General features: G+C 43.7%; 1 protein-coding gene across 7 annotated transcripts in view; it reads right to left on the bottom strand.

Annotated features, from left to right (window-relative positions):
• Positions 1 to 17528, bottom strand: part of TWF2 (twinfilin actin binding protein 2) — a 62148-nt gene that overhangs the window by 21125 nt on the left and 23495 nt on the right. For all 7 annotated transcript variants that reach the window (XM_028718757.2, XM_028718758.2, XM_028718760.2 and 4 more), the window contains 2 exons: positions 5257 to 5435; positions 2246 to 2341 (listed from right to left, as the gene is read on the bottom strand). In XM_028718757.2, the coding sequence (XP_028574590.1) occupies positions 2246 to 2341; positions 5257 to 5435 (275 nt within the window). The remainder of the gene's footprint in view (positions 1 to 2245; positions 2342 to 5256; positions 5436 to 17528) is intronic.

Here is a 17528-nt window from a genome sequence, read left to right as displayed (position 1 = left end):
AACTCCAGTCAATGTTATCAGCTGGCTTTGGTGTGCAGGGCTAGGAATAGCAACTCACTGTTAGCATCAACGCTCTTGACAAGCTCTCGTTTAAAACTGCAGCATAGCACACACTGCTAAAAGGGGGCGTCCCTATTTCCAACATGATAAAAGAGCACTTAACACATTAACTCATGGGTAGGCAAACTAAGGCCCAGGGGCCGGATGTGGCCCAATTGCCTTCTCAATCCGGCCCGCGAATGGTCCAGGAATCAGCGTGTTTTTACACGAGTAGAATGTGTCCTTTTATTTAAAATGCATCTCTGGGTTATTTGTGGGGCATGGGAATTCGTTCACCCCTCCCCCATATAGTCTGGCCCCCCACAAGGTCTGAGGGACAGTGGACCGGCCCCCTGCTGAAAAAATTTGCTGACCCCTGCTAACTGATCCAAGAAAAAGGAGCAGTAGTGGCTGGCAGGTGGTGAAGGCAGGATAGTGTTGCTTACCTGGCTTCCCAAATCTGTGCATGACGTCTGGTTACTGAGAGAAGAGGGGCAAGGAAGCAGGTAGCTCAGCACAGTGCGGCTGCAGCAGTGGAATCAACCCAATGCTCCGGCCACTGCCCCTACACAGAGCTCTCCACTTCTCAGTAATTGGCAGCGCCATGAGCCACTGAGAAGTCAGGTAAACAATGTCGCCCTGCCCTGACAGCTGCTACTGGAAAGGAGTTCTTCGGTCAGTTTCACTACGACCCAGAAACAAGGGCATGGAATGCATTTGTATGTAATGCTAGACCATGGTGTGGTGCAACAAGACTGAGCCTGTGCAAGTCACAGGCACATGTGTTCTCCCCCCAGAGCATCCATGAGAAAAAGTGAAGAAACATCTGTTCTTCATTAACCAGGGCAAGCAGAGTCTGAACTGTAAATGGTGGTTCAACTTAACTATGGCTTTCTAAAACAAGCCAGCTTAATAAATCATAGTTCATCAAGCTGGTTTTATTTGGAGTAAATCTCAGTTAAAATCAACCTACTGTTTGTCCAGGTTCAGACCTAATGCTAGGCTGTGCTTAGAGAAAAATGGAAGCAAAAGCTTTCCAGTTCTTCCCTGTGGCCAACTGCAGAGACTCCTCCACCCAAAGAAGATCGCAGGTGTTGGCAACAAGCCCATACAAGTTTGACTCTGTTGCTGGAGGCATGGGGACCAGCCAATGGTTAACAGCATAGAATCACAATGTTTTCAATGTAAAAGGCATAGCTTAAAAGAATAAATATGCCACCACTGAGAGGAACTTGTCCAATGTTAGCCGGTCAAGTACACTGGGCTTAGTATTAGATTTCCTGTCAAATGACAGGCATGTCTTGAGGATTTCACACTTATATAGAACTACTGAAGGTTGCAGACAAACAGAAACGCAAGATTCCTCCCACGCTATATAGTGTGATCTCATTTCATGAGCAATGCTGCCACCTTATGGTGCTTTCCTATAAAGCCACAGTGCCATGAAAACCATGGCTAGCAAACCAGGGTTTGCTATTGCATCGTGTGTAGAATCATGGACTACCCAAGTTTCATATCAGTACACCCACCCAAAAGGGAGTGCTCAAACTTGATGTTAAGCCTATGTGCCTCCTTTCCTTTCTGTCTTTCATCCATCTATCTATCCATCCATCCACCTAGGAGTACTGCTCTAATTATGGAGAGGAAGGGTAGACGAGACAGGGCCTTAATGAAGACCACACAGCCCAAACTCCGACCCTCACCAAGTGTGGATCCAAAAGGATTAATAATAATAATAATCACAAATTAAATAAATGTGTGGTGGGGGGAAATGGGAAACACTTGACGATCTCAGTTAGTTTAAGAACTTAAGAAACCTGTTGTATCAGGCCAAAGGTCCATCATCCTGTTCACACAGTAGCCTACTTGATGCCCATGGAAAGCCCAAAAGCAGGACATGAAAGCAACAGCGCTCTCCCTACCTCTTCCAGAGGCATACTGCCTCTAACAGTGGAGGTCAAACACAGCCATCATGGCTAGTAGCCACTGATAGCTTTATCTTCCAGTTTCCCAGAAAGCTTTTATTACTACTGTTAACACACTTGATTTTCTTCTGCCTTAAAGAACCGAAAACTACTCAAAGGGGGTGTGGAGGAGGGGGTTAAATTGACCCAGAAAAATGCCTGCTTTCTAGATGTAAGGTTCTCAGCAACAAGACAACAATGGCTAAGGCTCTTCCTGACGGCCCTGCTGCATATTGCCGTACCTTAACTGTTCCAAAGAGCTCGTCCTTCACATGCCCTCCTCCAAACTCTTTCTTCACTGTTGCTCTGGTTGCTGCATAGAGCATCTTCAGTCTAACCTGGTCATACAGAGAGAAACATCAGTGACAAGTGACAAGTCATTCCATGAGTATGAAAACAGAAGAAGAAGAAGAAGAAGAAGAAGAAGAAGAAGAAGAAGAAGAAGCAGAAGCCGCCTATCAGACTGGGTTGCCCCAACCACTCTTGGGTGGCTCCCAACACAATATTAAAAACACAAGAAAACATCGGCCATTAAAAACTTCCCTAAACAGAGCTGCCTTCAGATGTCTTCTAAAAGTCATATAGTGAATTATCTGTCTGACATCTGATGGGACGGCGTTCAACAGGGCAGGCACCACTACCAAAAAGGCCCTCTGCCTGGTTCCCTTTAACTTCACTTCTCACAATGAGGGAACTGCCAGAAGGCCCTTGGAAATGGATGTTGGTGTCCAGGGTGAACGATGAGGGTGGAGATGCTCCTTTAGGTATACAGGGCCAAGGCCGTTTAGGGCTTTAAAGGTCAGCACGAACACTTTGAATTGTACTTGGAAATGTACTGGGAGCCAGTGAAGATCCTTTAGGATTGGTGTTATATGGTCCCGGCTGCTGCTCCCAGTCACCAGTCTAGCTGCCGCATTCTGGATGAGTTGTAGTTTCCGAGTCACCTTCAAAGGTAGCCCAGTCTCCCAATTACAATGGTCATGGAATGTTGTAACTGCAGGGTTTTACATTTGTGTGTTCTGAGCACATTCTTTATTAAGGAATATGTCCCCTTGCTAACTACTGTTCCAAAATACATTCAGACAGACTAGATAGTCAACCATGTGAGGGCTTGCAAGTATAAAATCTATAGGGCTGCCAATATAAGCAATTACACAGAGTCAATTGAACTGGCAGCTATTCCCCAGGAGGTATTATGGATGATCTTATCACAGAGTTCAACATCAGGACTTGGGGGATGGTTAGCAACTATTGTTCCTATTACTGTAACCTTTTTACCTTAACTGCCTTCACAGCTAGCAGGGTTTTATGTTTTAATAACTGGGCAAAATATTCAAGTTTATTGATACTTGGGTAAACCTCCACCCCTGGCCGAGGAAAAAAAATAACTTGACCCTCTCTCATACTGTTGGTGGCTAAATATGAATGCTGTTAGCACAGGTAAGACACAGAAATATACGTATTTCAATATAAAAATATTTACACTCTGCCATTTGAATTAAAAATAAAAATCTTCAAAGCAGCTCAAATTTAAAATCCAAATATTTTTTATAACTATGAATAAGGCAAAATGCCACAAGCAGAACAGAAGAAAATTAGTAACTCATTAGTTAAATGGTAAAAAGAAAGTCAGCAGGACGCACATATTGTATTCCCTCAAACTCAGTCCTGCAGACCTTCTGAAAAAAGCACCTCCTTTGCTGCCTGTCTAAATGTTAGCACAGTAAAACTTCCCAGGAAAGAGTTCCACAATTCTGGCAGCATTTTTGGTGCCACTGTTAAAAAGACCTTGTTCCAGAGAGTAACCATACACTACACTGAAGAGAAGAAAAGGATCCAGATCAGAACCTCCACGGAAAATCTCAAAATACAGGCAAATTCATATGGGAGCCCCAAGGATTCACAGCAACCTTCCCCAACCTGAGGCCCCCTTAGATGTTGCTGCATCCCTGACTATTGGCTATGCTGTCTGGGTCTGATGGGAACTGGAGTCCAACAACATCTGGAGGCCACAGGTTGGGGAAGGCTGATTTAGGAGTTTTATGATTTTGTATTATTAAAATATTTATCAACTTCACTTTCATAGAAAATGTAACAAGGTGGTGATTTAAACACGGGTGCCGATTTAAACATGGGTGCCGTACGTTCCCTTCAGCTTACCATAGTCAGAATTCTGGCAGTGTCAATCTCCACACAAACCCTCCATATTCTAGCCATCAAAGGTTTTAACTATGCAAAAACCATTTTAGAGTAATGTGTGGTCTGCATTTTATTTATTTATATTACCCTTCCTTGTGTGTGTGGTGACCAGGGTCAGGGCTTTATTTGTGGTGTTACTTCTTCAGCAGCTGTGGAACTCCTTTCCTCCTGAGATATGTTTTTAAAAGGCTGTCTTATTTCAGCTGGCTCTGGTGTTTAAATTGTTGGCTTAAGTGTACAAACTGTGTTTTTACCCATTTTTATTATAACCTGCCCTGTAATGACTTTTTGATGAAGGGTGGCATAGAAATGCATTCAATACATAAACGGGGGAGAATGTTTCCACTGATTTATCTGATGATCCTTTAAAGAAACCTGGGGTGATCTGGGAAAAAGAATGGGAGCACTTCTCACAGTAATGACAAGCCATGTTAAAACATTGCCTGTGTTGGCCTCCAGATGGCATGCTAGTCTAATAAGAGCGGAGATTATAGGAGCAAGAGTTCTGCAAGATTCTTTCAGAGTAGTTCACCACACAAATGCCTGGGAATGCAAGAATGTGTAAATGGCAGTAGATAAGTACAACCCTCCGTATTTACCCTTGTCCACAGAAATATTGTATGATGAAACAATAGGATACATTAAGTCCTTAAGGTTATCATCTCTGTTTGTAGGGTTGTTTTTTAATCAAGTGATGGTCCATTGGACTGTTCTGTAAAGTCTGTTTTGAATGAATTCCTAAACATGGTGAGAAAGAATCACCTCCAATTTCCACATGATATTAAACCAGGGGTAGGGAATCCCTGGCCTATGGGCTGATCGTAGCCCTCTAGGCCATGTTCCCCAAACTGTGCCCACCTGCCCATCACTGGTGATGTCAGCTGGTGGGTGGAAGGACCGTGTTCAGTCTTGCATTGGCTGCATGATCCTCTTCCCAGAAGGGAACAGGACCTACTTTTTCACCTACAACCCACTGCATAAACCAGCTACCCATGCTGGTTCAGCTCTGAGCCCTAGGAGGCTAAAGCCAAGCAGAAACAAAGCAGAGGCTTACAGGAGAGTTGTCAGGAGACCAGGAGATGAAGAGCCACTCGTAGCCCTGTGCATTCTGGGTGTCCAGGCGGTAGAGGATGTAGCATGGCTGCAGCTCATCCAGCAGCGGCAGCACAAATGAGTCGTAGTCCTTATCCCAACGTCGAGACAGTTCTTTGTAGGCTCCAAGCACCAACTGCTCTGCAAGTTGGAGGGGGCGGGGCAGAGAAAACGAAAGAACTGTCAGCAAAAAGATGTGGCACTGAAACGCAGCATCGGTCATTTACAACCAGGGATAAGGGAACCTTCTGCAGCCCCAGAACCACATGCAGGCAACTTTCTGGAGGTTACAGGACAGTGGTGGGCAGAGCCATGGTCTTTGTACAGTGGGCTGTATACATCTCAGCCATGCAAGCCAAAAGTTTCTACACCTGCCCACCCTGCCAAAAAAAAGAGAGGGAAATTATCAAGGATGCATTCTAGCCAGGCAAAAGCACCTGAGGAGGGTGTGATGAAGAGATTCCCAAGAGCTGGAGAGAGGCTGGGAGGTCTAGGGGGCTGCAGTTGGGCCACCCAGACCTTTTCTAAATCAAGGGTGAGGAACTTGCCACCTTCTCCCGCCAACCCAGATACTTTGGTAAGGCCCACACACGCTTGGTTCATCATCATCATCATCACCACCACTACCTTAATTTGTTGAAACTATGCTCAAGGCAGGGACGCGGGTGGCGCTGTGGGTAAAAGCCTCAGCGCCTAGGGCTTGCCAATCGAAAGGTCGGCGGTTCGAATCCCCGCGGCGGGGTGCGCTCCCGCTGCTCGGTCCCAGCGCCTGCCAACCTAGCAGTTCGAAAGCACCCCCGGGTGCAAGTAGATAAATAGGGACCGCTTACTGGCGGGAAGGTAAACGGCGTTCCGTGTGCTGCGCTGGCTCGCCAGAGCAGTGATGTCACGCTGGCCACGTGACCCGGAAGTGTCTCCGGACAGCGCTGGCCCTCGGCCTCTTGAGTGAGATGGGCGCACAACCCCAGAGTCTGTCAAGACTGGCCCATACGGGCAGGGGTACCTTTACCTTTACCTATGCTCAAGGCAGCTTACAACATGACAAGATTTACATAATTACAACCATAACAGAAGTCATAAACAATAAATAAAACGCATCAAAAAGTACACAACTTAATGGAAACAATTTTCACATAAATCATAAGATCTGAAACTAAAGATACAACAACATCAATAACAGCAACAGCTGCCTCAACTCCCCGTAAACAATACTCCAGCCCAAGAATCTGTTCAACAGCCTCAGCTTTTGTAGCTGGAGTCAGTCAGCACTCCACTCTCCCAGGCCAGATGGGAAAGGAACAGTAAGGCAGGGTGCAGGTCTTACAAGGCTTACAGCCAATATGGTCTCATTTAAAACAACACAGATAAAAATTAAGAACAGTTGGAAAGAGGAGTCCTCAGTGCTAAGCAGCAGCTACAGTCCTTGTGAAGCCTGTCAAGCCCCGTCCCAAGCCAAGTGGAAGGAGGCAAGGGCAGGGCCCTTCAGGCCCTAGGCAGGCAGTCCTCCTTGGCTACAATTACGAGCATCTTGGCTTTCCTTCCTTCTGAGAACCCCTGCTCACTCTTTTTGGTCAGAGAGACAGATCTGAGCACTTTGTGGGCAAAAAGTTCTGCCACGTTCCCTATGGCTGAAAAGAGGAGATAGTTCTGTTTCATGGGTTATGGAAAAATAAAAGGAGTTGGGTGCAAAGACAGAACGTCTGCATCATGTATTGGTCTTCTTCACTCCCAAGAGCACAACTCTAGGAACACAGCAGGAATGGCGGACCTGTGATCCTAGAGCCGCTCTCCTTCACTGTTGGGAACGACACCCTTGTTCTGCATCACGGAACTGAAGGGGGAAATCTGTTCATGGAAGTGCCTCTTGAACGGACTGCATAAGGTTACAGAAGAGATTGGAAGGGGCACAGAAGAGATGCAGAAAGCGCAAGGACCGTGTGCCTCCCTCTTCCCCCAACCCCAGCATGCTGCTGTCAGACTGCAACTCTGGCAGGGCAAGAGTTTTCAAAAGCGAGACCCATCCCTGACTGTGTTTCTTCTCAGCATATATTGGAACACCCATTTTATGTTGACACAGCTGTAAGGTTCTGGACAATCCCTTTTGAAATACAAAGGGCCATCTGGCAATGATAATAACCTGGCAGTCCTATAGATTACATAATGAAACCAGCTCCTATGTATGTGTATAAAAAAGAAGCCCGGCCTAGAGACTTTGCCACCGACAAAGGGAACACTAATACTCTGAGTCATGGCTTGCTTTGCTACATGCAGAAAGTCTCAGGTTCAAATCTAACACTGCTACTTAAGAGCATTGGGTAGGGGAGATACCTGTGTGCCTGAGACCTTCCAATCAGGATAGACTGTCCAGTACATGGGACAACAGTTGGCTCTAATATAAGGCAGCTTCATGGGATTTTATGTTGGGGGGGAAACAGAAAACCTTTCTGCTTGGGCTAGATTTCTACATCAGGGAGAAGGCAAAGCAAGATCCCAGAGGGGTAAACGATGTGATTACTCTGAATGTACCTATCAGCCTATAATCAGAGCTTCTGAGTTAGGCAGAAAATATGAAAGCACTCCAGGCCCTGAGTCAGTGACCACTTGGCTGGGTAAGTGATAGCTATCTGTTGCATCATTTGTTTTGTTTCTACTGCAGACCCATTTCCCAAGGGCTATGTTTTTCGGGAACCCTCGAGTGCCCATGTTAACTCGCTCTCCGACTCACTCATGATAAACAAAAACAAAAAAGGGGCCAAGAAGGTCACAAGGACCTTTGCCAGAACTCAGCCTCATAAAAACATAACAAAATGTTTCTGTTTCAACACAGAGGTGGCCAACTTGCGGCCCAGATGTTGCTGGTCAACAGCTCCCATCATCCCTGACCACCAGCCATGCTGGCTGGGGCTAATGGGAGTTGGAGTCCTGAAACATCTGCAGGCCTGAAGTCCCATGCCCCTAGGCTTGAGCCACCCAGGCCTCCTGCCTGCCTGCCAAATCTCCTCGACCATTCTTGTCCTTATAAAGCTATCCCCTGTAGTTTCAGGTCAGCAAAAAAAAGGGGGGTGGGGAAGAGAGAAATTAGGAATGTGGGTGTCACTGTGGGTGTCACTCAGGCTGCGGAGACAGCCCCGGAAATGTCCACTTCCCTCTAGGATGCAAAACATGCCCTCAGCTAGCAGCTATTTCCTGCCCTTTCATTTACTGCTACTTATGCCACCTTAGCAAGTTTTTGCTTTTACGGAAAGTCGATTTAACCATCTGAGAGCTTTCAGTCTGCTGTTTAAAAACTGACTGAAAAAGTGAGTAAATATTGCAGTTCAATCAAATATAAAATTCTAATTTGACCTCCCGAGGAATGATGCATCCAACTACACACACACAACTTTGTGGTTCAATTATCTTTGCGAAACACTGTGTGATGCGCTTCTACAGTTTCCTGTTCTGACAAGTTTGCCACAACCCTTGACCCCACAATGAAGCAGCAATGCAAACCATCAATGGCCAGCACATGATATGGTGGAACCATGTTTCTGAAATGGAAATATGTATACAGTTGATGGGGAAATGAAAGGAGCAATTATTAATGATCTAAATGAAAATTCTAATTTGAAGTGCATCCAATCTAACCAGTTTTGTTTGTTTGTTTGTTTGTTTGTTTGTTTGTTAGGAGGTGGCTGGAGAACCTCCAATGAACAGCCATATATGGTAACTCAGCATCCCTAGTTTAATGCTCTGTTTCTAGATTTTCTTGCACACAAATTTGAACCTTCTTAAAGACCTAAAAAACTTTCCACCATTAGTTTGGATAGATAGAATTATTACCAGTCACGATGGCTCTGCCTATCCTCCTGCCTTTCTCTTTTATTCTTTAAACGTGCACGCGCACACACACACACACACACACACGCAAAGGTGCACATGTCCATTTAACATTATGGGAATAAACATAGATGAACTGCAGATACATTACAAATCAGAAACTGCCCACTCAAGCAGGAAATGACATCACGATGGAGAAGCAAATTGCACACTGGGAAATATGATGCATTATGGATCACCTACAAATATACCACTTTGGAAGATTGGTGGCCTACCACATGACTTAAGGTTCCCAGGGAGCCACAGTCCATTGTCGCTTCGCAGTGTATGCCCACAATGCTTTTCTGTTTGTCTGGAGGTGGCCCATGCCTGTTTCAAACATTTGTTTATTTCCTTACATTTCTACCCTGCCTTTTCTCCATCACAGAGCCCAAGACAGCATGCATATGGTTCCCAAGCAGCCTCCCATCCAGGCACAGGCCAGACCCAGGCCTGCTTGACCACAGCAAATGGTGACCTCAAGTGCCTTTAGACCACATGCGTACAAGCAACGAAACAACAAACCAGGCCTTCAAATATGTGCCTGATCTTGGCCTGTCAATTATCAGTCAATCTGAAGATGAGAGATCAGGGAAAACACTTTCAGGATTCTTCACACAAACCCTGAATTGTCTCTTTAATTCTCTGCAAACAATAGGAAAACAACAATATGTCACAAACAAACAATGTAACAGCTTGAACAGCAGCAGGTCAGGCAGCCAACACATGTGACCTTTTTTTTTTTAACCTGTTCGGTCATGTTACAACAGGGACCATGCCAGAATGCTGCTGACCTCTTGCAATCTGCACACGCCCCTTCACACAAATTCCCCTTCCACTAAGTTCCACCCTTTCGACAACGTATTATTTCATCGAAAGCAGGCAGTCACCACTTTCCAGAGGAATCACTGCTGCTCAAAGTGAAAACCTATGGACTCTGTCACATGACATTGGGAATGAACCTGCCATACGCGCTGCCTCATACCAAGTCAGACACCACCCATTAATGGAGCCTAGCACTTTGCCTACTCCAACAGGAGAAGCCCTTTGAAGTCTCAGGCAGCCAGTCTTTCCCATTAACTTCTGCATGTCAAGCATATCCCTCTCCAAAAGGAATCAAAGACTGGAGCCAGGGCTGCATACACTGTGCACATATGGGCAAGCACAGAAAGATTTCCTGCCTGGAGGTAATCCTGACTCACCACAGGCAACGAGGCAAGTGGCTATTTTCAAGCCTGAGCTAAGGCTAGCTCACCTGGTGTCACAGCTACATGCTTCACTCTCTTCTAATATACAACCTTCTTTCTTTTCTAATAAGTAACCCTGTTGTTACAGAAAAGAAAAAGAGGGGTAAAAGAGGGAGGTGATCAGCAAAAGGAGGCCTTGGGTTTGAATCTGTTCTTCACTGAAACATCTTTTTTTGCATTATTGTATTTATCGACTAAAGATGCAAGTTGCATCACCAGCAAGTTCCAAGATCTAAGTCAGGAAACTGGCAAGTAACCTTGCAGAAACCGCAAGCAGACAGAGGTGTAGTTATGAAACACTTTGGCAACCCTTTTTTGTACTTTACGTCACAGGGTGTAAAGGTGCTGTGGCTGGTTGTTAACATTCAGATCTGCTGTCTTTTTTATTACCTGGCTCTTTGTTAAAAGAAGAATTGTCTTAAGCAGGACACATTAACATTTTGCTTTGCTGATTTAGAGCACAATCCCCCTCTCCTCCCGATGCTAATGACTGGAGGGAGTCAGGGTTGATACACTGGCTTCTTGTCAACAAAGAGAAGATTGTCTGGGGAAGCGAGACTTTACCATAGTGGAGACCACTGTTGTACTCAGGAGTGCAGAATGACACCATCAATGCTTATTCCACCAGTAGAAGCAGATGAACTACAGTCCAACAATATATTGAGGGCACCATCTTGGTACCCCTTATTATCCATGGTAAAATCACTTTTCTTTTCATGATCTCTCAATTTACACTACCACACATTTGCTTATTGTCTGAGGCAAACGAAGAAGTTGCCCAGAAATCAAGCATCTACAGGAGAGAAAGTGGCTGGCTGGAGATATCTAGATTCAAAAGACTGAAAGATTCAAAAGACTGAAGGAAAGTGAGATTTTAAAATCAAGTAACTACAGGAGAGAAAGTGGCTGGCTGGAGATATATAGAAATGTACAGTTGGGTACCTCTCAGCTGGCCCAACACCAATCAGAAACACTTATTGCCACTATTTTTCAACCCCACCCCAAAGAAGCAGGTATTTCTAGATTTGCCCGTGTGCCTTTGTAGTTTGGGGTTACCCACAAGACACAGATACTCAAAGGAGTTGACTAGAAGCACACCTACAGTTCTGGTCCCCTCATCTCAAGGAGGATACTGTAAATCTGGAAAAGGTTCAGGATAAGTTTTTCTCCCTCTTGTACAATACCAGAACCCAGCACCATCCAATGAAATTGAATGTTGGAATATTTAGGACGTAAAAAAAGACGTACTTCTTCACACAGTGGAATTTGCTCCCACCAGATATAGTGATGGTCACTGACTTGGATGGCGTTAAAAGAGTGTGAGACAAATTTATTGAGGATGGCTACTACCCACAATGCACTCAAGGCCTGTTTGCAGACTTCCCATAGGCGACTGGACTAGGTTGCCTGATTCAGCAGGGCTCTCTCTTCTTATGCTCTTATGTACCACCAGTTAACAGAAGGCTGCTCTGCTTCTTAAACCTGAATTAAGCTGCTCATTGCTCTTCTGTTCTGCAAAACGAAGAACGACAGACTGAGCCAAAAGGAACTCTTACTTCCTGTATAGACTTTGGGGTGTGGAGAGCTGGTGTTCTCAGCAGAAGGCACTGCACTGTAAAGCCAGATTTGCTGAACACTTGATTGCTGACAGATTCAGTGTGCAAAGTAGGAAGGGGCTGGGAATCAGGGTAAAGACCCCGTCAAGTTATCATTTGTTACAAAGGGCATGAACATAGCTTGTTCAAAAAGCATAAGAACTATAGCTCATTTTGGGGGGAGAGGATTCTGCAGAGATCTGAGTGTCTCTAACACTTCTGGTCACACTCAGGTTTCGGATTTAACAGCCACTACCCACATTGGTGCTTTTCTTGCCACGTGGCTTGCTGCTTTCACAATCTGGCTTTTACCTTATCTCCTGCCATTTAAGTTGGGACCCTGGTAGTGGCATCACTGCCCCCATCCCAACTCCCACTGCTCCCACTTCACACTTTTTAGGGTTTTTGTAAAGATTCAAAAGACTGGATTTAAGTTCTAAGCTCCACTGGAACCAATACAAGCTTTTGTGACTCACCTCACCCTGCGGATACGCAGGAACTCCTTTCTCAGTTTGGAACCACAGCCCTTCCAATCTACAAGCCGCAGGCAGACTTTGTTACTGTGCTAGAAGCTAAAGCTACACTGGGCACACCCTAACCTTGTGGTTCAAAGGGAAGTTAAGAGATTAATTCTTAAAAGCACCAAGATTAGAAATAACAAACATTATTCAGGGCTGTGGCAATAGGAAAGACCTGATCATTGTAGACATAAAACTGCTATAAAGAAGAATACTTTTTTTAACTACCCAGCTCCATAGCTCTGGTGTGTCTGTTCTATGTGCCTCAGGAAGGATGCAAGAGCAAGTCTTCGGCTCACATGCTGCCTGACTACCAACACCGTTCATATACAAGATGGCTTGAGGAGAGGCAGATATTTCTGTCATTCATGCCATCTCTGTACCCTAGTATGGAATAGAAAGGGACCCCCCCCCCTTCCCTACTCAGCACTAATAAAAAACCTCCCATCTCTCTCTCTACTCAGCCATCTAGCAAACAAAATACAAACTAAATAGCTGATTAGTTAATAAAGCTTGTCAATAACTGGTCACAGCCCAACCTATATGATATCACACACGTATTTTTTAATCATTATTTAAATACTTTATTGAAACGAAAAGGAAGCAACAAACAAAAGATTTGTCCAGAAGAAAAAGAAAATGGTAATATTTGTTACATCATTTCACAATAAGTTCTTCTTGCATTTCTAACCCCATCATGCATCTACCACGTAATCTATCTAGCACACTGTTTGTTTTCATTTTCTTTTGTTAATTTTCATCAGTAATATATTCTCTTCTAATTATCCATCATGCCACAAAAGTCATTCAAGGCCTGCCACTGACGTCATATTATTACAATAGTCCTTAAGAAATTTTTTTTGTATATGTCTCATTTTCTAATAAATGTTTGATCTGTGTCACACACACTCTCAGCAGATGAGAGGGCAAAACTTCATCAAAATTCATAATAAGCTCCATGCTTACTCATCCCATGAGGGCCCTACGTGGTGTTGAAATCCTAAGTAATAATCTACTAGGGTCACATGAGCAAAGAACATTAACCCTAAATGCTAGCATGGCAACAACCTGACAAGTGCGACAAAACACATGGATAAAAGAGAGCAGACAGCTTTCAAGTGGGTCCTTAAAATGTAAGCTTATATTCCCAACATGCCTAAGACGTCCAAACGGCAGTAGGTCCTCGGTACGGTTTGGCTGATGTCCCTCCCCGAGACCAATCTTCCTCTTTGTGGCAACAGCCCCACCAATTCTCCCCCCCCCCCACTTTGTTACTTATTTTTTTAAAAAAAATTATTTGCCACACAATAGCAGCAGCAGCAGCGTTGGCCCCTTCGCTACCACCAGGACTCTGGGAGAAGGCCAGGGGTCTTCCTCTCAGAGCCAGGCATTCTGGGTGAGGTAGCCAGCTGCTAAAAAGAGGGTGTTTATAAAGGCAGTGAGCAAGGGGGTTGCAGGTCAGGCCTTTGTGAGTCCTGGCAGGTCTTTGTCAGTGTCCAGTCTGGCTGACTGCTGGCACCAGGCCCGATATCAATTACTGTGATTCACAGTTTCATCCTCTTGTTAGGGCTCCGGGATAGTAATCCAGTAACCCAGCAGTCTAAGGTGAAGAGCACAATGGAATAAGTGGATTGTATTTTCAAGCACAGGCCTTCAGGGTGTTCTTGGCGAGACTGACTATGGGAACTATCAAAGCACAACGTTATTCTTTTCTTCAGGAGGGCAGGTCTTTAAACCAGTTGAAAGTGCAACAGAATGGCAAATGAGATTTCCTGTAAGTGATACGCATTAGGGGGAAATGCTCCTATTGCTACATAGGCACTACTTAGGGATCTAAATTGGGTCAGCAAGGAATGAGGTATCTGGGTCATTAATGGAAAGCTCACTCGAAATATCAACCTTATGCAGAAACATGCAACTTCCGTGTTAGACTTTATTAGGTAAAAATCACTTTATTAGGTAAAAATAGAGGTCGGAGCGAAACAATACAAATTGAAAGCTTTTGCAGATGACTTAGTTCTGACACTACAGGAGACAGCACCCAGTACAAAAAGAGTGCTAGAACTTATAGCAGAGTTTGGTCGGGTTGCGGGATTTAAGTTGAACAAACAAAAAACTAAGGTTTTGACCAAAAATTTGACATCTACAGAAACAGAGGGGTTCCAGAGAGAAACAGAATTAAGTGTGGTTAAAAAAGTGAAATACCTAGGGATTTACTTATCTTCCAAAAACTTGAATTTATTTAAAGACAATTATGAAAAATGTTGGTTGGAAATTAAAAGGGACTTAGAGATTTGGTCAAGATTGAAACTTTCCTTGTTTGGGAAGAATTGCAGCTATAAAAATGAATGTATTGCCGAAAATGTGATTTTTATTCCAAACCCTACAGATCGTGGACAGAGTGGAATGTTTCGGAAAATGGCAGAAGGATATATCTAAGTTTGTCTGGCAGGGCAAAAAGCCCCGAATAAAGTTTAAAATACTAACTGACTCAAAAGAAAGAGGGGGGTTTGCCCTGCCGGACTTGAGGTTATATTACGAATCTGCAGCCTTCTGCTGGTTGAAAGATTGGTTTTTGTTAGAAAACACGGATGTCCTAGATCTGGAAGGCTTTGACAATGCTTTTGGTTGGCATGCATACTTATGGTATGACAAGGTTAAAGCTCATAAATTGTTCAAAAACCATATTGTGAGAAAAGCAATTTTTGCAGTCTGGATGAAATACAAAGACTTACTAGAGAGTAAAACCCCGAGGTGGTTATCACCGATGGAGCCCAAGGCTCGAAAAAGGCCCAATATGGAGGCCAAATGGCCGAAATATTGGGAAATAATTGAAAAAATTGGAGACAATTGGAAGCTGCAGAGCCAAGACAAACTAAAAAATAAGGTGCGAGACTGGCTACATTATGCTCAAATTCAAGAGGTTTTTAAGATAGATAAAAAAGTTGGTTTCCAAGTGGAAAAATCGAAATTGGAGACAGAACTACTAGAACCAAAAACTAAGATACTATCGAGAATGTATAACTTGCTGCTTAAGTGGAATACACAGGATGAGACAGTTAAATCTGCCATGATAAAATGGGCACAGGATGTGGGACACAACATTATGTTTGAAGACTGGGAAAGGTTATGGAACACCGGAATAAAATTCACGGCATGTAGTGCCCCGAAAGAAAACATTATGAAAATGATATACCGGTGGTACATAACCCCAGTCAAGCTAGCTAAGATATATCACCTGTCTGATAATAAATGTTGGAAATGTAAGGAGGCAGAAGGGACATTTTTCCATCTCTGGTGGACCTGCCCAAAAGTGAAGGCCTTCTGGGAAATGATTTACAATGAATTGAAAAAGGTATTTAGGTATACCTTCCCTAAGAAACCAGAGGCCTTCCTGCTGGGCATGGTGGACCAGAAAGTGTCAAAGAAAGACAGAACGTTGTTTATGTATGCTACCACAGCAGCAAGAATTCTCATCGCAAAGAACTGGAAGACACAAGATTTACCCACGTTGGAGGAATGGCAGACGCAGTTGATGGACTACATGGAATTAGCTGAAATGACCGGCAGAATCCGAGATTTGGATGAAGAATCAGTTGAGGGTGATTGGAAAAAATTTAAAGACTATTTGCAAAAATATTATAAGTTGTATGAATCTTAAGATAGTGCATGTTATTGAAAATGTTATGCTTTAGTAAATATGATTAAGCAAATGGCAAAATAAGTTACAAATGAGAAAAGAAGACAAGTGAACCAAACATATTATGTTTATTTTAAAGGTATCAAAAGTGAGATACAACATATTGAATGTGGAGACATAATAATTGAAAGTTGTAACAAGGTTTGAAATAAGGTAACAAATTGCTGATAATGTTATTACAAAGAACGCAGCTTTGGAAGGTGTGGGGAAGTCCAATGTTAAAAAAAAAAACCAAAAAAAATGTTTCTTGCATTTGGTCTTTCTGTATAATTTGAAATGTACAAAACTATGAAAAGAAACGCAATAAAAAATATTATAAAAAAAAATTAGGTAAAAATCACTAAAAATAAAAGGAATTAATTATAAATGCTTCTATGCAACTGTACAGTACAGACATGCTCCGTACACTGTGTGGTTCTAAAGCCAATCACTACTCAAATGATAAAGGAAAGTTTAATTAAAGCAGTAAAAGGGATGGGACACTCTTCCTAGGAGGGAAGATTGAAAAGCCCGAAACCTTTAGGAGAGAACTAAGGGGGGAAACCATTATAAAGTCTATAAAATTATAAATAGAGTGAAGAGGGGCAGAGTTTGCACTCTCTCCAACTCAGTTTAAACTTGACAGAAAGCAAATTCAAATTGCTTATCCATGTTGCATTCTGCATAGCTACTGTCATGTTCCAACTAGGATTTCAGTCACAAACCCCTAACATGCTATCATCACTGCCTAGAATAGTAGTTAAATTAGGCCTCATAATTCAAGTTAACTAATAAAGCTATTTGGCAGGGGTTTGAGAGAGGTGAAAGGAATCACAACTCTGCATGCAAGTGCAGAAAAGGAAGAAGACACAGTGGGCAGGTATGGATGCTCAATTCGCAGTTTGATAAGCCATAGTTTAGTGGCTGGGAGAAAAGCAAGGGGGCCACAAGCTCCCTCCCCCACTTCCTCAGTGCTTGCATCCAGGTTTAATTAACAAAATGTTAGCCGTTGCATCCAACAAGGGGGGAAAGGAAGCAGTAGTCCTCATCCTTCATGTCACAAGCATCATCTGATCCAAGCAAATCCTGGATTTGCTTAACCCAACAAGTAAAAAAGCAAACTGTATACGTCAGGTGTGGGGAACCTCTGGAGCGCCAGATGTTGCTGAACTACAACTCTCATCATCCCTGGCCACTAGCCATAATTGCACTGATGAGAGCAAACGTGGTAACCTCACAGCTGGATTACTGCAATGCACTGTATGTGGGGCTACCTTGGTCCTTGATCAGATGCACAGCATAGCAACTAGGTTGTTTGTGGGAGAAAACGATGTAAC

Source organism: Podarcis muralis, chromosome 2 (assembly GCF_964188315.1).
Source record: "Podarcis muralis chromosome 2, rPodMur119.hap1.1, whole genome shotgun sequence".
NCBI classification, from domain to species: domain Eukaryota; kingdom Metazoa; phylum Chordata; class Lepidosauria; order Squamata; family Lacertidae; genus Podarcis; species Podarcis muralis.
Note: the sequence above shows the minus strand (reverse complement) of the source record. Positions and strands in the feature narration are given on the sequence as shown.